The sequence below is a fragment of the Falco punctatus genome (genome assembly GCF_963210335.1).
Source record: "Falco punctatus genome assembly, chromosome: 4".
Classification (NCBI taxonomy): Eukaryota; Metazoa; Chordata; class Aves; order Falconiformes; family Falconidae; genus Falco; species Falco punctatus.
In genome coordinates this window covers 36,599,724-36,621,540 of record NC_137583.1, presented here as the reverse complement: position 1 = coordinate 36,621,540, position 21,817 = coordinate 36,599,724, and the positions used below count along the sequence as shown (strand labels likewise).

The following is a 21,817-nucleotide window of genomic DNA, read 5'->3' as shown; positions in this document are numbered from 1 at the left end:
CTGTTAGGCTCCATCTTCGGCACGTGTTGTATGCTTTTTCTTGTGGGGCCCAAGGGATACAGGAACTTACCTGCTTTTCTTCTTGCTTTCCAGATCTCTGTTTTCTCCAGTTACTGGAACTACAGGCCATATTAATTCTCCGTGGAGTGTTCAAGCCCTGACAGTACTTCCAGTGTCTCTTTTTGGTTTCGACATGCCAGCTGAGTCCAGGTCAGCCTGAGGAATGCAGGGGTTCGCTACCATGTGGCCCTCCACAGGGGGTAGGGTCAGTGTATCGAGAGACACAACTTGAAGTAGCCTTGTCTGGGACTGCTGCGTAAGCAGGGCACCAGGCAGTGCTGTGTGGTTGGCAAGAGCTTCTACCTGTCTTTGTTCTCACGTGCGTTCTGTGGCTTATGCTTTCCAAACCTCTGATGAATTACACTAGGCCATTACAAGGTACGGGGAGCTGTGGACTGCTCTCACTAACTGTATTTGCACACAGTGCTGTAACTAACTGCTGGACTGTGAGCTGGATGGGAAGGGATGAAGACAGACTAATTGAACACACCACAAAAAGTGTAGGGCATGTTGCTCAGTGTAGTGAAATACGTTGCTGTGATCTGGTCCAGCTGTGGTTATGACTAGCCCTGAGCCTCTCCCTCTCCTAGCTGTTCTGTCCATGCCCGTGTTGTTGGTTCCCCTTTGGGGAATATTCTTATTTGCTGCTGTTCGAACTCTTTTTTTCTATTTTTTTTTTTTCTTTTCTTTTCTTTTTTTCTTTCTCCCCCTCCCCTGGCATCAATGTGATTATAGTTTGGGTTTTTGATTATTTTTTTTTTCCTAAGCCCTAGTTGGGCCAGTTGGTTTTTTCCAGGTTTAGTATCTTGTTTTCACTGCCAGCCTTTGGACTTGCCTCGGTACCTTGAGCACAGCTGTGCGGTCTCACATCCTGTCATTAAACCCAAAGTGAGTACCATGTTGTTACTATGATTTACTGCCTGCCTATGGATGGTACAGTATGTAACTCATCCCTCTAGCCATTGATAACTGTGAAATAAAGGTCCTCAGGCCTGCCATGCTCCTGTGGGCTGTCAGAGCTGAGAATGAAAGAGTACTGAAGATTATGTACTTCCTTACAAGTGAGTGACTCTTCTTAGTTACGTATGCTGGGTTACTGTTTGCTTTACTGGGAGGACCGTAGTGGTCTCTGAGAGAAGAGCTGGGCAGCTTTTTGAAGGCTGGGCCTGGTCTGTGTAGCCTCAGCCCGTGCTGTCTGACACCTGAGTACTACCTGAAGTACTTTTCAAAACTTCCCTTGATGGTCATGTTTGGCAGAGGCTGCAGGTACTGAGCCTGGCTTGGGTTGGCTCCTGGAGCTAGCTAAGTGATGAGGAAGCATCACCGGTCTCCTGCTTGGCACCAGCTAGCCCTGTCCAGCCTGTGTTTCTGGTGGCTTTCCTCACTGGAGTACCTTTCCCAGGAGCCTCCATGTGTGCTTAGGTGAAGATTGCAGGCTCACTAAGGTCCCTACAAAACATCAGGACCATTGGAGCCTATCTTGACAGCATGGTTGGAAAACATCAGGATCCTGGTGTTTCCCAAGTGCTATCCAGAGCACTGTGCTCAAAACAAAGAGATTGCAGAATGGTTGGGGCTGGAAGGGGACCTCTGGGGTCTAGCTGGTCCAACTCTCGTGCTCAGGCAGGGCTATCTAAAGCCATTCTCCCAGGATCATGTCCAGATAGCTTGTGAATAGCTCCAGGGACAGAGACTAGAGATAGCTATGTTGCTATGATTTATTTTTTTTTTTTAAACACATCCCATCCTGCCCCAGGATAGACATCTGTTGTGGGCATGTGTGGCCTACCTTGTCAGCGACCTCCCTTTCTGTCCTTTGTGAGATCCCTGGAATCTTGAGCGAGTTAGTACCAGCCTTGTTACCGCTGCAGCCTCCTTCTCTGAGGACTTGACCCCTGGTGCAGTGCTCGATCTAATGCATGCTAAGCAGTAACAGAGCCTATGAATGAGTATCGGGCTGTTACTGATGAACATGTTTCTTAGTAAGTAATGAAATGTGGCAGGTAGAGAGGCCTGGATGGGCTGATGCCGTAGCAGACTCATCAGTGATTCCAGTCAATTAGCCTTATGACTAGCTGCGGTCATGACCCTGTGTATGTATTTACCAAGCCTTGCTCTGCTCCCAACCATTCTCTGCTTAGAAAATGATTGCGTATGTGTGGAACGGCTCGTCATTAACAGCTTCTTGGATGAGAGTATTTTTATAGTTAATAACTTCTCTGGAGCTGTCTGTGCTCTTCTTTAACCCTCCCTGCACATGGAGGAGGCTCCTTTTTTAATTCACGCTGGTGTGTGCATTCCAGTCAACGTTGCCGCATCCTCTCCAACTCGGCTTCCTGCTGATAGGGATAGAATGTGGGACCCAGTGTGTGGTGTTTTCCTCTGATGAAAACAGTCTTCAGTTCTGGAGAGCAGGAGCATGCAGAATGGAGTACCTGCCTTGATTCCAGCTCTGATGCACAGTGTCTCTGTCACAAAGTCTACTCGGTGGCAGTGGTGGTTGCTGCAGGACGTTGCCTAGATTACTGTTACAGAAGAACAGGGCAGCAAGGTAGATGGGACTCAACAGGAGAGGCTGGCCTAAAGCCCTGGGCTGGTACCCCATGATTTGAAAGATAAAACAAGGGTCCGCCAATTAAGAAATGTCACAGTCTGTCTCTTTTCCCCACTAAACCTCTGAGCACAGAAGAAAATTTACAAGGCCCAAAGGGCTCTGCTTTTGCAGCCCGGTGAGTTTGGTACTGGGGTAGCTAGTGGCCGCCCACCCGCCCATTTGCAAGTGCAACTTCAGCGTGCTGTGTGCCACAGGCTTTGGCAGGTGCGTGGCAGCACAAGGCGTGTGCAAAGTTCGGGCTGCTCTGCCGTACCGCAAAGGCTTGTGATCGGTATGTGCACTGATGAACACTGCTGTGCGTCTGGAGCGCAGTGGAATAATCAGACTGACTGCCTTTTCCTGGGCTGGCTTTTTATTTTATTTTTTTTTTTCTTTAGCTTCTTTTGGGCAAGCTATAGTTCTCATGAGTAAAACCTTTCCTGGTGCCACCTTTCTTTTTTCCTTTTGCCCAGGGAAATATGTTAGCTATTAAACTATGTCAGGTACACAATGATAAAATAAAAGGAGGGAATTGTTAAAGAAAATGTGTTTTGAATTAAGAAATGTAAAGTGCTGAAGCTGCTAAATGGCAGAACTGGGCCTTGTCCCCTGTATAGCGCTAAATCAAGGTTGGTTTAAAACTCGGGTCAGGTTAATCAGTGGGAGAATAGAGAAACAATAGATGATCAATTGGTGTAAAGAGGTGCTCTCACAAACGCAGGTGTTTTTTAAAAAATTAGTATATGTGAATAGGAATTGCTTGTTCAAAGGCTAAGCGCATTTGAAGGAGTGTGTGAGTTAAAGCTGGCGTGAGGGAGACCGTGATCCGAGGAGGAGCTGGGAACCGAGGCAGAGACTGGAACCGGACAGATGAATCCACTGGGATAGGGACAGGTGGTGGATTTGCAGAACTGACAAGACCAACGGAAACTCCTACAAACTTCGGCCGCTGACTAACGGTTTGTTGTCTACGAGCTGCACCGTGTCCCTCGGTTCTCTGCCACTCACTGAGGTGGTGACCAGCTCCGAGTTGTGACTAAAGCAAACCCAGTGCTACCCACGGCTGTGGCAATTTCTTCTTTAACGACAGCAATCGCTTAATATTTTAATATTAATTAAATAATAAATCATCAATAATTTAATAATTGGGGTTATCTGCTGAGGTTATCCGTAGGGAAAAGCCCTTGTCCCACAGGTTCCCTGTGCTGCTGCTTCTCCCTCTGTTCGGACAGACCGAACCACTAAAGCCGGTAAGAGGCGGGATTGAAGTGTCTGAGCCACGTGGGTGCTTCTTGGTGCGGAGGCAACGGGTCTCGGTGCTGGGCTGCGAGCGGGAGAGGGGCAGAGCAACGCGACCCCTGCACCGAGCAGCTCCCGGGTGCGGGGGGTGCGAACCGCGCTGGTCCCGGCCGGGGCTCGGCACAGGGCTGGTGCAGCGCTGCTGCCGCCCGGCGGCCGAAAGCTAGTACTGCAGGGCGGGCGCCGCGCATGCGCAGTGGCGCCTCCCCGTTCCGCGATGCCGCCCGTTGGTGTCGGTATTGCGGTGCTGCCCCACGAGCACGGAACCGCGGCGCCGCAGCAGTCCCGGGACAAACGCAGCCCTGGGGTGCTCGCTCCTGCACCGGCCCCCGCCCTAGCGACAGCCCCCGCCTGCAGACCACGGGGGTGCCGAGCAGCCGCGCCCCGCCCCGGTGTAGGTGGGCCCTCCCCCACCCCTGCGGCGGCCACCTCTGCGCGTGCGCCACACGGAGGCCCGCCCCGCCTCACGCAAGCGCCACACGAAGCCCCGCCCCCCTCCGTCCTCACGCTCCTGTGCGTGCGGGACGGTAAGTCACGCCCCCGCGTTTCCTCACAAATGTGTTAAGACTATAAAGTCGAGTTCGAATTATTAACACCACAAAAATGCCGCCAGGCTTACGGGCCTGCGCTGGTTTCGAATGCGGGTTTGTACATGTACAGAGCCCAGCTGCTCCGTGGCACCGCCCAGGCCCAGCTCCCCCGGAGAAGGTGGCGGGGGGCGGGAATTCACTTCATGGTTCTCACCCTGCCCTGGCAGCCGTGTGAGGGACACCACACAAGTTCTGCTCCCTGCTTTCTGTGGTGAGAAAATTAACTGCTCGCTTTTGCACTCATCCTGATTCGAAATTCTCCGTGGAACCACCCTGGCACAGCTCCACCAGAGAAGGTGCCAGGGAGGGATTCTCCTCATGGTTCTCACCCTGCCCTGGTAGCCGTTTGAGGGACACCACAGAAGTTCTGCTCTCTGCTTTCTGTGGTGAGAAAATTAACTGCTCAATTTTGCACTTGTGCAGAGCACAAATGCTCCGTGGAACCACCCAGGCACAGCTCCACCAGAGAAGGTGCCAGGGAGGGATTCCCTTACTGGTTCTCACCTTGCCCTGGTGCTTATGTGAAGGACATCACCAAAGTTCTGGTGTATGCTTTCTGAGGTAAGAAATTTAATTGCTTACTTTCGTACATGTACAGACTCGGATGCTCCGTGGAACCATGCAGCCACAGCTACTCTGGAGAGGGTGCCATGATGGACTACCTGTTTTCTGAACTGATAAAAGGGTAACTACTTTTTCTCATGCTTCTCGGCTTTTTGCACTGATTCGAAGGCCAAAAGCATGTTGGAAACATCCAGTCACTGGTCCCCCGGAGAAGGAGCCAGGAATTAATTTTCTTTGTGTTCCTCACCTTGCCCTTGTAGCCATGTGAGCGACATCTCTAAACTTAGGGTACCTGGTTCCTGAGATCAGAAAATTGATTGCTCGCTTTTTCACTCTTACGGAGACCAAAGGCACGTTAGGATTGTCCAGCCATTGCTCCCATGGAGAACGAGCCAGGAACAATATTTCTTGTTTCTCACACTGCCCTTCTACTGATGTGAAGAATCAGAAAGGAATGTAAAACTTGAGGGTTGAGGTAAGAACAATTTAATAACTTAAACAGAATAAAGAGATAATAACGACAGCAATAACAATAACAGTAATAACCATTAGAATGGAAAGGTGGAGAAAAAAGGGTAAAATCCAAAGGAAAAAGGAAAAAAACCCAAGTGATGCACAGTACAACTGCTCACTCACCTGCTGACTGATGCGCAGCCAGTCCCCAAGTTTATATACCAAGCATGACGTCCCATGGTATGGAATACCTCTTTGGCTGGTTCAAGTCACCTGTCCTGTCTGTGTCCCCTCCCAATTTCTTGTGCCCCTCCAGCCCTCTGGCTGGCAAGGCCCAAGAAACCGAAAAGTCCTTGACTTAGTATACACATCACCCAGCAACAACTGAAAACGTCAGTGCGGTTATCAACATCGTTTTCTCATCAAAGCCAAAACACAGAGCTATGTACTAGCTACTAAGAAGAGTTAACTCCATCCCAGGTGAAACCAGGACAAGGTACCATACACTTGCAACTCCAGTGACGATAAAATTTACGCGGTCAGTTCGCGTTACCACACAATGTCACAAGATGCCGCTGTGGACCACAGAATACACATTTCATAGCCGATCTGTGCACAGAGCTCTTCTATGTAATGAACAGTTACAAAAGGGCAAATTCTAATTTTGGGTCCTAAACGGCGTGGTAAGTTCTCAGCCACTCGCTCAGAATTACCAGAATTACTTTCCATAAAAGACCCTTAACTCTAATCTTGAACATAAAACAAGACAGCACATAAACAAAACACAGAGCGCTATTTCAGTTGTTACATTCCAGGAATTCCTAACAAGACGAGTTTCCCAAAATTTAAGACAACCAAAAGGAAGTTTTAGCTTCCCAAATCTTAAGACAAAATAAACAATATTTGGCCAAATACAACATACCAAATAGAGGCTGCTACCCCTTTCAGAAGGCATCCCTTCTCATAACCCTGTGCAATGGCATCCCATCTTCATCTTAAGGGGTAAATTCAACCAAGTTTAAACCAAAGAATAAATATAAATATCTTTCATGTTGAGCAGAAGTTCTTGTCCACTTGTATGGGAAGCTAATGGGTACGGGAGTCTTGCCAACCGAAGATCCAGTCGGGGGCACTGAGGGTCCCCAGGCTCCCTGGATTCCAGCACTGGTGAAGAGTTCTCCTGGCTGGCTCACCAAAATTATGTCAAAATGGCATAGAGTAACTGCTCAGAGATGAATTTTGTCTTTAGAGCAGCAAAGGTGTTTATTTTGTGCAATGTTGCGGGGCTAGCCAGTTCACACCGGACAAACTAGCTCCAAAGTTTTCAGTGAAAAGTCAGGTAATTTATACAGTTTTTGTAAGAGGTTGCAACATCTTTACATACATATTCATTTAATTTCGACATCTAATCATCATATTCATAATAGGAGGGGTTTAGGCAGGCCTTGAGGTGGAGTCTTCTAGAATCATCTTTTGGGGAGACTTTTGGGTGGTTGTTCCGTTCTTCGACTGGACCTTGCAAAACCTCCTGACTCACGGCCTTCTCATCTTCTTCATATGCCCACCTTATCTTTATTTATGACTACTAGATTGCTCAGAGTACCTTATTCCTGTCTCTTACTTTAGTACCGTCAGCAGAACAGAACAGGCCGTGCCGTCTCTGTTGGATCTCAACATAAACAGAGCATCACCCAGAGCATGGCACCAAACCCATCCTCTCCCTGCCCTGGTAGCTATCTGAAGGACATCACTAAAGCTGGACTACCCACTTTCTGAACCAATAAAAGGGTAACTATGTTTTCTCATGGTTCTCAGCATTTAACACTGATTTGGAGGCCAAAATCATGTTGGAAACATCCAGCCACGCTCTATAATAATATATGCTTTTAGATATTACTAAGACTGTATAAAATTAAAAAGTTGTGCTGAATACCAGTATAGGAATAGGCCTACCTGGTCAATATTAGTGAAATTTGTCATGTTATCTAAACTGACCCGAATAACTTCTGTAGTCAGGTGTTACATGTGGACCTGCATGTCAGTGTTTGCCTGTTGCTGGCAGATGTTTGCTTGGTTACTCCAACTACTCCAACCACATTCTCTTTAGCTCCAGAATACTTGGGTAAATGAGCCTAATAAAGGACAAAAAAAAAAAAAATAATCCCAATACTAAGAAAGCAATAGAAACAAAAAAGGCAAAAATTCTGGCAATTGAGACACAGACTTTGCAAGGATGTTGAAGCAAAGACCGTTATGTAGCTGGTCACTATAGGCTACTCTCTGCTGTTCATGCGTTTCCTTATCTTCTGGAGATTAGATCACATTCCTCTTTTTGTCTCTGTTTCCTCCGGGTTTCTCCTCACACCCCCTCAAAGTTATTTACTTCTTTGCTGCAGGATAACAGCTGCACATCGTTAAAGCAAGGTCACAGCTGCACATTATCAAGGTTAAACCCACTGTCTCCGTCCTCTACAAAAAATAAGCCAAAAGGAGGATGACATACTGAGTAGGAGATGAGGTAGGAGTAGGGAAATATTACAAGGTAGTTTGCAGTGTCCAGTGATACTTAAATGGCTAAACAGAAATGTCCTTTGGTAAAATACTGTGCATAACGTTTCTGTGAAGAAGACAGTGAACTTGTTCCGTGTCCTTTGGCAATAGGACTAGAAATCTGTCAGGAAGGGTTTAGGTAGTTATCTCTTTAGGTATGGTTGATCCTATGCAAGACTAGGTGACAGGCTCTTTGTAAAGTTAATTATAGTTAAAGAGGAAAGAATGACATAAAAATCAGTGTTGAGCACTTTTCTAATGTAAGTGGAAATGAAGTAAAAGAATAATATGGATCGCTATGTCTTTATTACATGAAAAGGTTTTCTTGTTCTGAGTGTTGCATACGTTTTTTTCTTATACTTTTTCTGAAATCTGTGATCGGCTTATGTGAACAGATTGTTTTGGAGACTGAGTGGCTCATGTGCGTGAAGGAAGCGTAAGTCTCTATAATAATAATAATGAAAACTGAGGGAACTATTTAAAGCCTGGTTAAAAAAGGTGATTTTGAGCTGAATTTTTTTTTTTTTCTGCATGTTTTCAACTGATGTAAGGAGGAAGGTGCCATCCATATTTATGCTTCATTAAATAAGCATAAGGAGACCTGAAAAATAAAAAGGAAAGCTGCAGCTTTCTTCCTTGTCAGCATGAAGGAACTTGTCAGTGAGAGATGCACTATTTAAATTGTGCCAGCCAAAAATAGGGATCAGGAACAAAGCACAGGAAAAGTCTGTTTTCCAGGTTCCAGAAGGAAAGAAGTCTCAATTATTCAATGGTCAACAAACACCAAATGCTTTTCTATGTGGTTCTAAATTCTGACATGAAAAATTAAAGTCACCAGCTACTAGACTGGTTTGATATTTTCAGCATATCAGAAAATGAATGAATTGTTTCTTTGTTTTTGAAGTTACGAATTTTATTTATTTATTTATTTAATAATGGCTCTAGAAGTTCTGGTTTTGTCTGCTTTACAAATACTGTTAACTAAAGCTGCAGATATATGTAAGCATGGGCAATGTGCCTTATTGCATCATATCACAAATAATAAGTTTTTTTTCTGATTCCATCACATGCATTTTGCTGTGACTGTCATTAGTTCTTTAAATATGTTGAAACTTCATAAAGAAGATCCCTGAATTGTAAAGTTTTATAGGATAAGAACACATTATATATTTGTGCTACAAAGAGCATTTTCTTGATATGTATAGAGAAACTGCAATGATGGTCACTACTAATGTTTTTTCATGGTAATAAATTAGGGCATGGGGAAAGAGAAAATCAGATGCATTCATGAATGCTGAAGCTAAATGTCTTTTGTGATATGTTTTAACTTCTGCATTGTTGTACCTTTCTCTTACAGTGCTGGACTACTGCGGCAAGTTAACAGTGTTTCGCTGGTGTACTGCAAAACTGCCTTATGCCGTGGCAATGGTATGTGTGCTTGGTGAATAACAATAGATTCTTAACATGCAGGTTACAGTAAAGAACAACAATCAGATTTTCTTGGTTATTTGTGTGTTTTAATTATTGATGGTTCACTCATCAAGAATAATGAGGAAAACACTTTAAACAGCAACAGACGATGCAAACCCTTGAGGTCATTCAAACACAACTTCTATATTCAATTCCCATTATCATTATTACTCCAGGTCACCTAAATTTGCTTCAGTGTTCTTTGCTTTCTAATGTCCAATTGGCAGTTAGTTTTATTTTAGTCTCTCATGTTTCAGCTGAGTGAATGTTAAGCTACTTTCTTTCATATACAGGTACCCTTTAGTTTTGAAAATCCATCTAATAAATACCTTGACTGGTTTTAGGTTCCTTTCTTTACAGGAGTGCATAACTGGTTGGTTCTAAATTTACCCATTCCTTACTATGATTTAGAACTTCTCACTTGGGTCTCTGCAGGTTATCAGAATTGGTGGAATGCGTGAACTAGGATTTTCGAAATGCGAAAAACAGGATTTTCGACCCTTCTGCATTATAATACCTTTCTGGTATGAAACACTATAGTGTAGAAGCTTCATTAAAAAAAAAATGTTTAGAACAAAAGATTAATTTGCTCAAGAACTGAAATATGCATGAATGTGCTTGTACTTTGGGATTAACTCTAATGTGGTTTGGATTGAAAATTCCTTTTGTCTTCAGTATTCTGGTAATGTTAGGATGCAGATCACTTGAAAAGCCACAAAATGCTTATATTTGTAACAGGTTTGGGAAAAAACCCACGATAAAACAACAGAGAAAGCCCACCAGAACAAAAAACCCACTCCAACCTCGGCTCCCTCCAACAAAACTTGCATTGCTGCAACATGCTAGTGTTGTTTGGCTTACTAAATACAAGGGAAAGGCGTATTAAATACAAGGAGAACATATCAGGAAAAGTTTCCTCTGTGATTTAATCAAATAAGCTATTGTGGAATACTAAATTTTTTTTTTTGTATTGTTACAATGTAGGTACCATTTCTTGTTGTTTTAGGCAGGGACTTTACTGAATGAAACTACTACTAAGCTTTCCTCCATCTATACAAGATGGCTCAAATCATTCTTTCTTCTAAGTGTCTCTAAGTTATTTACCTATAGAGTTGCATCATTAGCTATTTAGGGAAGATTGCCACAGGCACATGTGGAAAACTGCTCTGTAAGTAAATGATAGAAAGCATTCCTTAAAAATCATGGTACAGAGTGTTTACCTTTTCCTTTTTCATCCATTTGAGCCAATTCTTTGTTAAATTTGCAAAGAGAAGTCCGTCTTGTAGACTGTCACCATCTTCATGTTATCCTGCTATTGGCAAAAAATAAAAGAAGATTTAACATCACCTCTTGGACTCAGTCATCTTAAAGGTCTTTACCAACCTAAATGATTGTGTTGGGTTTTTTGCTGGTTATATTTATTCTTAGTGTATGTGATCTAAGGCATGTATATGTGTGTGCTTATGTGTCAGTTATTCCACTTTTTATGTAGTTAAGAAATTTTACTTATTGCAAACTAATATATTACCCAAATGGTTTATAGCATCTTCTAGAATCTTTATTCTGTATTTATCCTTGACAACTTATTTTAGGATAAGCTAACATTTTTTTTTTTGTAACCTGCATATTAGCTGACTTTCTTAAATAATTCTTTCAGTGTATTTTGAATGTTGCAATGGGGATATGTTATTAATGCACCAGTGCAATGACATATGTAATGGCAGAGAAGGTTACAAATAATGCAGTTGTTGGAAAGGTAGTTCTCAGGTGGGCCCTGATCAGACCGCTCCAGATGAGCTGCTTTTCAGTGTGCCTGGTCCTGCAATTCTCTGTTCTTCCTGCTTTCTCCTCCTTTACTGCTTCTTCAAAGCACCAAGTCTTTTTCCTCTATGATGTTCTGTTAAGCATCTTTGTCAGTTTTGTTCCTTTTTCCTGTTTAGTGTCTGTGTTCTGCTTCTCCCTCTGCAGACAAGTTGGAGCAACTTGAAGTTCTTGGTTTAGCCAAGGAACTGTTCAAAATGTTACTGATTAAATCAATCTGATCTAGATAATGGGAGCACTGGCTTCATTTGATGTCAAGTTCTGTCTTCTTATGGAAGCCTGTTAAAGGTGCAATCATCCACATAACCTATCAGTCCTAACTTACCTGCTCAGGCAGCCATTGTTAGTTTTACTGTTTTGCAATAGGTTTATTACATACTGGAATGCTTCAGCACCTTCGTAATGTTAACTAGAAGCTATAAAATATACGTAACAGGAATATGAGTTTGACTGTCTGAACTTTCTTGGTATGTTATGCACAGTGAATAAGACATCGACTTCCCAGACATTCATGTAAACTTAATCTTACAATTTCTTTCAAACAAACTTTTTGTTTTGTTCATATTGACCTCAAAGAAAGATATTAGCTTTTTTGGAATAAAGAAAGAAAGGGAAATTCTCCAGGGAGCCACTGTACACCTCCCTTTTCAGAAACGTTAAAACCAAAAGTTTGAGTTGATATGATGTGCTACTTGTAGATAGCCGTAACACTGTCTATTAAGCATTGTATCTTTAGATCTAAAGTGCTCAGATCACGTTATTTTTAAAGTCATGATAATAGCTCTTTATTCTCACTGAAAAAAACCCCCACGTTTTCATAAAAAAGAAATGAAATTGGTAGTTATTTCAAATATGTATTACCAGTGTCATGTGTGATTAAATGTTATAAAATATCTTAACAGCATATATTAGGAAATTAGGATTCAGTAGTAAACGGCTAAGTAATGGGGAAACCTGACATCAGGAGGCTAGTTCAACTCCTTAAATTTATGTTTCCCTGCTAACACCATTTGAAAAGACAATCTTTGTACTGTCTGCTGTGATAAAGGGGAATACCGTGAGCTATAGCAAAGAAGGGTTATTTAAAAAATTAGAAGTGGATTGTATGCTACCCTTTTTCTTCTCTCATTAGCAGGACCAGTTCCAGGAATATAGATTTGACAGCATTTTGAACAGAAATTAAGATACTTTCAAATTCCTGTGAATGTGACCTCTTTCCTCTCTTCCTTTGCGAATACCCATATCTTGCTGTATACTGAGCTATTCCAGGAAACTACAGCAGTGAAAAACACGCATGTGGTACACCATACTGGGAGAAAAAGTTCACTTGCCAGCTTGTAGTAGGAGGGATGCATATTCAAAAAGGAAGACTGTAGCTAGCTTCTGCTCCTTACAACTTACTTTAACTTTGCCTTTTATTGTAGTACCCTTTCATGAATATAATTTCAGAGAAAACTCAATTCTCTCATTTGGCGTGATCAAAGATGGCAGATATTTTTATCTTTCTACCACTGTACCATGGAGGGACCAGTGGTATCCAGCTCTTCCCCTGGACAGATAAGGTCACTTCAAGCCTGGTCCCCGTTACCATGCAAGCTGATATGCCTGTCTCACAAAACCAATGTGTTTACTTTCCCTTATGTGATGCAAAATATGTGCGTATTTGTAACCCTATGGTCACTCATAAATACACTTCACAATGTGTCACAATGGACCCACCTAAGCATCTGCTCTCTGGAAAACAAGTACTTGGGTCTGAGGAACCTCAGAAAAGTGGGTGACAAGCACCAAAATTTTATGAAAGCCTCTGTAAGCTGTTCTGGTTGGCTCTTCCCAGACAGGAGGGTGGCAAATCTTAAATGCAGTAGAAAAAGAACCTTATAATATCTGCCAACATATTACATGCTGCTGTCTATACCAGTATTTGGAGGGTTCTTTCTCAAATTGAAAGGCATTGTGGTTTTTTGTGAGGTATTTATTTATTTATTTAATACAAAGATCACTATTCCTTTTATGTCATAATTTTGTATCTGAGACAGTTTCTCAGATACATGTTGATCTGCCAACACTGGAATTTCCTTTATGTATTTGGGTGGTATTTGTGGTAGTCCCTTCTTGACAGACATCTGAACAACTTTGTTTCAACATCTGGTAAGAGAAGAGCCACATGCTGACAAAACCTCTCCTGATACCTAGTGAACCATTGTCTTTTCTCACTATTTCAACTTCATGACCTCAGTTTTGTCTGGAGATGTTTCTTTTGATTGTTGCTTTGACAGCTAAGTAGAAGATAATCTCTAAAGTTCATAGTCTGACTCTTTTATAAAGCATATTTTATCTCTTCAGTAGGCATCCTTTCTATAGCTGTAGTTTCCATCTTTTCACACAGTAAAACTGACATATCAAAAAGACCATCCTACAGAAAACTTGGAATTTTTTGAATTGTGGAGCATGTAAATGCCGTGAGATAGATTATTCTGTTTTGCATATTGTGTATGTGTACACATTAAGAAAGGATTATTTCACCAAATCTTGAAATGCAGTATGTTAAATATATTGTATACCCTCAGATTGCTTTTTGTGGCGAAGCAGCTACAGATTTTGCCTTGGCATCAACACTTCATAACTGTTTTACTGCTACAATTGATGTCAGACTAGAAAATATGGACTCCAGCCAGTTTAGAAGGTCCACTGTTATTGCAGAAATGTGATTACTACAACTATAGTAAACCAAATAGATGATGAGCATGAAAGGAAAGAGATTAATTGCGGCGAATGAAGAGACGGGACGCAGCTTGATGCAAGCAAATGTCAATTTATTGTACAGAAGCACGAGTTTTTATACACTTTCAGAAGCTGCGCGTTTTAAACAGATTGGTTCTTGAAGCTAAGCCTTGCATACTAGGCAATCCCCGATTGGTGGTTAACTACCATCAATTAACTGCAAGGTGTTATCTTTCCTTGGCGCCATCCGTCTCCCACTCCCCTGTGCTCTGTAAACATGCCTCATCTTGTTAATTGTTGTGTCTATTCACACTCCTCGTCCTCCCAGGGTTCGTGACCTACAAGCTCGAGCACATTCCCCTCAGCTAACTGATTGCCATGCATGGTCCTAGTTTCCAGCCCGCTCCTGCAATTAATGATTTATCTAAGGTCTCACCTAGGCTTAGAAATAGAATCCAAGCATTCTGCTTCCCAGTGCAGTGTCAGTTTTGATGGACTGTTGCACAACTTCAAAATCGTATTCAAATAGTCTGCTGAAAACATTTGCAATGTAAGTATTACTATGAAATATCCATCTGCAGAAGTTTCTAATAGTTTTTAAATCAGGCTAAACTTTCGATTACTGTTCAAAGACCTGACTCTTTGTATTCGGGAAATTTTTACATCTCTGAATATTTTTCTGCTTGGCTGTGAAATGTTGAGGTATGAGTTGTACTCTAGGCAATTGTTTATATATTGATTTTTTAAAATATTTTATAATTATTTTACAAATAATATAATTCTATAATTTATATTCATATGTATAATATGTATAAAATTATTTATTTATATATAATTATTTCTTTTATATAATTTATAATCTTAAATCCGTGCCCCTCCGTTGCCAGAATATGTATACTGTGTTTCTAAATCTTCATGTTTGCTCTGTTTTCAATTTTAGGACACATTTTAATCTGAGGTCCAAAACATTCAATCTCCATAAATCTAGGCTGAAATTAGCAGAAGCTGCAGATAGATAGTGCCTCAAAAGATCTTTTTTTTTTTTTGTAGATGTATGACCGTAAGACCAAGAAAATAAACAGATGGTCAGACAAATCAAGGTCTTGACTGACAGTAACATGGGACCTAGTTTAATTCTTAGGGCTTGTTATTAAAATATTTAATGTCATTTTGAACCATTGCCCAGAAACCTAGGGGATTTTCTATTTCCTTGTAGCTCAGAAATAAGCACTTTTTCCAGGTTTGCAACAGTACAGCAAGGAATTGCAGTAACAGAAGATGTTAACGGAGGAGAAAAAGGAACTACAATAAACCACCAATTTAGAAATGCAGAAAAGGCCAAAACCCCCAGGTTTTCTATTAAATGCCCTTGAAAGCCATGCTCCCTGCTAGTTATTCTCACTTGCTTTTACTGGATTCCCTTAATGTAGTTAATCGCTCCATCTGTTAGCTAGCTAGCAGTTTTTCCTTTGCTCTTCTCTGACTCTGATCTGGTTGGCTGTAGTTCACAGCAGCCTCTACGCTACTTCAGTGAGTTCAGAATAAGATAAATGACAAATGAAGTCTTTGCTAAAGAAAATGGGACTCATGGGCTGGAGCCTTCCTTTACTTTCCTCAAAAAAAAAAAAAAATCAAAATAACAAACTGAACCTGTTTTGCTTATAATTTCTCTTACTAACTTTGAAAGACGTACATTTAATCAAGTAATATCTTTCTGGTGACACATTATTACTGGAAAAATGGGTGCTATTTAGTTATCCATCCTTGAATGGTTCTGTGTTGTATTTCCCCCCGCTCTACAATTTAAAGAAAGGTTCCAAAGTCTAGTGTGTATCAATTAGGCCTGCTCTGACCTGATCCTTTGTCCCACTCTAGCCGATGTGGAATGCTTTCATGGCTTTTCAGATCTGCATGGAGTGTTCCTACCTTTTGGAGCTCCTTTCTGGTTTTCAGTAGTGAGTATGATTAACCCAAAGGCTTGCAGGAGCGAGGGATGTGACATGGAGAATGCTTTGGAGTTCTCTGTCTGGATGAAAGCACTTACGCTTCTGCTGTGGGCAATGCATAGCCTCCCAGCATGGGAACCTTGCTTCTCACCTGTGATGCACCCTTTGATGAGCCAGTCTTTTGTGTTGCATCCCCAAATATATACTGCCAAGGGAGCTGGCAGGTATTTGTATAATGTGAGAGGATCGTATAGTGAATAGTGATGATTAGACCATGTAGATTTTTTTAATGTTTCAAACATTTAAATGTTTTTATTTAATTTTGATACCCTGTTTTAGTCAATATTCCAAACCTTTACAGAAATGAACCACTGAGGATTTGCATTTTAATTTCTATCCCTACCACAGTTTTAGTTTCTAATTTGTCTAAAAGCCCTTGTTTCCCCACAAAAAAACCCATCTCAAACCTGTTGCTGTTAAAGAATTGCCATTACAAAATGTATATAATTTCCGTGTGGTAGCGGAGGAGAAATTGTTTGTCTTAGTTTATGTTGCTGGTTCTCTCTTGGGGTACGCAGAGAATCCATTTAAGTTGGTGAGCAACTGTGAAGGTGGCAGAATGGTCTGGTTACAACAGTCTGTGCTATTAGGGGTGAGGGCGAAGAGGGAGAGCGCTCTAATGATAGCTGGATGGGACCACAATTGGGGAGAGGCTCGACAAGGTGGTGCTTTACAACCGCCGGTGGAGTGTTATGAGTGGGCACGCAGGCCAGGGCTGAGCAGCTACGGTAGAATTTCATGTGCTTGTTACAAAGCAATGCTCCTCTTGTTTCCTTGAGCCTGAGGGATTTTCATGACCAAATTTGAATTGCTTTTATATCTGTTGGCCTCATGCTGAAGTCCTTTTCTCTAATCATATTCAAACAAGTTCTCCTTTGAATTATTGATGTCTATATGTGCATTTGAAATGATGCTGTCAGGAGGAAAAAAAAACCCTAATATGTGGAATTCCTTCTGATTGTGAAGAATATACATTGTAAGGTAGTCAGCTTCTTTTTCTTTATACCCTATTCTGAAGCTGCTTTTACTCTATAATCCTTCTGTCCTTTCAGTTGGTGGAAGCTGTCTGTTTCTACCCCTTTCCTCAGTAATGTTTTTGGTAGATTTCAAATTCTTATCCTTGAATTCTGGCACAGCTTATGAGGAGAAGGTTTTGCGGTCCTGACAGGAGGTTTATTTATAAAAGATATTTGTTCCCTGCGTCGACTGAGAGGGACTTCCCAGCTAGCAAAGGCAGCATGCCTTCCACCAGTCAACAATACATCAGTAGAGAACAGCAGCTCTTGCTTATAGTCTTGTAATGGGACCATCAGTAAAAGAGGAGCATCCTGACAATATAAAAGTGGATTTTTGACATATGTAAAACAATAAAGTTGCCAACCGCAGTAAGAAAACAGAGGAACTCCTGTGGTCCTGACACTTTGAGGGCAGGCTTACAACAAACGTAGATGGCAATTTGGTGCAGATGGATACACATTGTAGGAAAGGTAGCTCTCATTGCAGACTAATTGTGCATAATTTGTGAGTTAAAAATGGAGCAGAATGGCCCAAAGGATGGTATAGAAAATTGATACTGCTCTTTAAGGCTGAAAGAAAAACAGACAAAAAACCCCAGGCTTTTTTGTTGAGTGTGTGTATGTGTGTTGTCTTTTTTTTTTTTTTTTTTTTTTTTTTTAAGGGTCCAGAATACAAAACAATGACCCAAAATTCAACTTCCATACAGAGATAAAATATAAAAGAGGAGAGGGGTGACAGGCTGGAGAAGGTCTCAGTCACTTTTACATGTGAGAAGGGGGAGGCTGAAGCTCCCTACTTGTACATGCATTTACAGCCACTTGAATAAATGCATGGTAACCACCTAATGGAGGGTACCGAATATTTTTTTTATTGCTCAGTAAGAAAAGCAACAAAAGATCAAACCAATATATACTTGATGTCTCCACTCATCTCGTTGTTTCATTGGAAGGTTTTATGTATCAACTGAGCAGCAAGCACATCCCATGGTTGCTTGCATAAGATTGTTAGTGTCAAACTTATGAGTGTCACCAGCAGGATCAATTATTTTGATGCTACACATCTCCAATTATTATGTTTTTTAATTGGGAGGGGGAAGAAATAGAAAATTGATTATTTGCAATGAGTGAAATCACAACCTGCATTAAACCTTTAATTATGTTTTCACAGAAAAGGACATAACAGGAAATTAGGTTATTCAAATAACGTGATACTGCCTCTTGTCCTCCCTTCCCTCACTGTCCAAGTCTAGCAGAAGAGGCTACTTTTTTTTTTCCTAATGGTTTCCTCTGTTTATTCATCAGTTTTTCTTTCTCTTTACCCATTGCATAATTTTCAGAATGGATCCCACTTCTCTTTTCAGCTACATATCTGGTGACTGCAGGACTTAATTATAACATTTTAAATGATCAGCTCCGTCATTTCTTCATACAATATACAGAAAAAACCCAGGACATGGATGCCAAAGAATCTTTTTGTGATTTCCTTTTCTTTCATTCCGTGGCAATGAAGTAGAACATTGCAGAAGTGAAGTATTAAACCAGACAGTATGTTAAAAAACTGCCTTCCCCCCCTCCCCTCGCCTTTATTTTGAGATCAGTGCTGAAGTCTTGTTTCAGGATGACTTTTTAATCTTCTGCCACTTGGTCTCAAGAGTTCTTTTTCTGTGGATGTTCAAAAATGAAAGGAATTCACATCCCATACCCTGCAATGTGAGATCACAATGTGAGATTCTTTTCAGGTTTCTTTATTCCCTGCTCTCTAAATATTTTCTTTGTAAAATAAGTTTTAGACATACTGATCATCTGAAGATTTTAAAGCGTTGTATGAATTTTTCTTTAATTTGCTGGAAGGTCGCGTCTGCTCTCCTGACATGTAGAAATATTCCATTGTCTGTTGAACTAGAGCTGAAACACTATGAGAAATGCAACAATCACAGGCACTTACAACATAGACAATGGGGTTTGTAGATGTGCGACCTGCTCTTCTGTGGCAATGCTGATAGTACGCACAGTGTCAACTGAGAAGTGGCAGTGTAACATCTATACTGCTGTATCAACCCCTGATTGTATGTGTATTTGGGCAAACTTTATTTTGAAGATGTGGGATAATATGTATTAAATAATAGATCTGCCAAATTATTTTCACATAGCAAGGTCATTAAGTTCTCCTGTTCTTCAAGAAAGCAAGGAGCAGCTGTATTTCTTCTTGCCTCTTATTGATAGGTGTACAATTATTCTACAGCTGGATTTTTGGTCTGAAAAACAAACATCACTTGTGGAGACTATAGAGTGCCTGAATATTAACACAATATAAAAGCTAGGTGTTTACTTAGGGTACTGAAGACGTTATGAATATCAGGATCCTTCTAGGTATTTCTAAGTGGTCACTGAGAAAGACTGATGATTTCTGGACAGCTTTACTAGAAGGATCTAACTGAAGTTTTCATTTATCAAAATAACAAAGAACCTAGTCTTAGAGAAATCATTGTGAAAATGTCTGTCTTCCTTCTGCTGCTTTCTTATCCTTCTTTTTTCAGTGATCTGTTTTTAAATCTAATTTTCCAGTTATTTGGAATGTCTGTTCCTTGTTCCAGAAATACTGGTATCCAGCTGAGTCTGTGGCAACTTTAATAACTTTGTCTCTGAATTCTGTCCCTTCTTTTTTTAGTTCCAGTCATTCTCCTTGATCTATCTCAGCTCAAGATAGCTGGAGGAAAAAGCCCTTTCTTCTTTAGTATTTGGTAATACAAAACTTCTTTGATAGTTTGTTTAAGGTTGCCCTTTCTCAGTTTCATTGTTTGCCTGACAATTTTGTGGTTATGGATGGCATTTGCTGCTCCTTCCATTTTGTACTGGTGACCTGAATCTTGAATTCATTTAACTTGATCTTTCTTTGGTTTTGTGTCCTCTAAGTGTTATTTGTTTGACTCCGTTCCTATGTGTATGATGCCTCCAAATCAAAGTTGGTTACAAAAGTTATTGAAATACAAATACAAATCTTATGAAACACAAATCATTTGGGGCAGTGTTTCTCCTTTGCTATTTTTGTTCCTTGATGGTTTTAATTGATTTGCAGTTGATTATGAAGAATGCTACTGAGTGATCATTGTCTCTGTAATTGAGTAGCAGTTAAAGATGCTTCCTATTTGCACCTGTCGGTCTGAGCTTGCATAAAGACTTAAGCCTGTAAACTTGTAGGTGTGTTTTTCTGTTTCTGACTTTGAACACAAATAAAGGGGTGCCAGTATTCTTTTCACTACACTTATGGCTTTTATGTTACATTTAAAAATATTTTTTTGTTGTACTTACACTTTATCTTGGATTTGGAGTGGTAACTGACCGCAAAAATGTATTGTGGATGACTTTATTAAAAATATTTTTCTTTATATGAAAACATCATCTTTTGACTGTTGAAACAATGTTTTCTGCTCTCATGAGGACAATGTCCAATATACTGGTGAGCCTTCCATAAATGCTTAAATGTGAGCAGGTTTAATTGCTGTTTAGCAATTCACTAGAGAATATATTCATCACCTTACTTTTCCGTCATCCATGAGAGTTTATTCATCATCCTAAAGTATTTAATAGAACATGTATTTGCTGAAAAATAGGATACATCAGATGTATTTTACGTAGCTGAATGTACTCAGGTTGCTGGAATCGGGATTTCTGATCCCTTAACAAATCTGAAAGAATATGGCAATAACTGAGAATTAAGTAGCTTTAGGTAATTACTGTCGGAATAAGTAGCTGATTTGTTCAGAGTATTTTCTTGTATTTTTTAACGTTTATTTTACAACAAAACTCTATTAAAACACCCGCTAACCATCAGATACATATTAAATTCATGTGTATAGATGACTCCCATGTATAGGGGTCTTGGTAGACTCAATAAAATGATATTGATTAATCCGTTTTAAATAAAAAGTACTAATTCTGATTCTAGTGCTGCTGGCATACTTTTTCATTCTGACACCTGTGGTGTAGCTGCAGAATAGAAATATTAGGGTTTCAATAGTCACATTATTTAATGAGATAATTTGTTTTATTCTAATTATACTAAATTTTTTTTTTAGTGTAAAGCTTTTTTATGATTCTTTCAAAAATACTACACTGCAAGTGCATTAAAAATAAGCTATTAAAAACACTTAGGTTTTGGTAACTTTAAAACATTTCCTTAAAGCTGAGAATTGTTTCAACTAATTTTCCTCATGTTTTGACTCTTTTTTTTTTTTTCTTGCTTATGAATTGACTGTGAATAGATTATGTAATTCTTCATTGGATTGTTTTGAAGATGCTTGTGAATTTTTTGATCAGTGTTCTCTTGATATCAGTCTGAGACAACTGAAGGAAGTTTCAGTCAGTTCAGTGGGAATGAGAATGTTTCAATATTTTTCTGAGCTGGTTCACTATGTGCAATTGGAGGAAATATTTTCCCCCCCTTTCTTTACACTGTCCACTTTACATATGTGATGTGTTTTACAGCAGATACACGTCTTGTTACCTGCTTGTAAGTCCCTATTTTAGCTGCAGTTGTTTTGTGCTACTGATGCAAAAATTATATAAGTATTGCAATTCATAGTGTGCCAGTGAAGGTATATACTGTTATTTCTGCTTCTTGAGTGAATGAAAATTAACTAACACAGCATGAAAATAAGTTGAATTGGATTC

At 40.5% G+C, this 21,817-nt stretch overlaps 1 protein-coding gene across 6 annotated transcripts in view; it reads left to right on the top strand.

Annotated features, from left to right (window-relative positions):
* ROGDI (rogdi atypical leucine zipper) overlaps positions 1–21,817 on the top strand; it is a 169,650-nt gene that overhangs the window by 12,545 nt on the left and 135,288 nt on the right. For 5 of the 6 annotated variants that reach the window (XR_013927524.1, XM_080383468.1, XM_080383466.1 and 2 more), the window contains one exon: positions 94–1,096. Coding sequence is in view for 3 of the 6 variants with exons in the window: in XM_080383466.1 (XP_080239592.1) it covers positions 94–135 (42 nt within the window). In the remaining 3 variants the exon portion in view is untranslated. Of the gene's footprint in view, positions 1–93; positions 9,538–21,817 lie in introns of those variants that run through there. The other variant, XR_013927523.1, reaches the window with a different exon arrangement.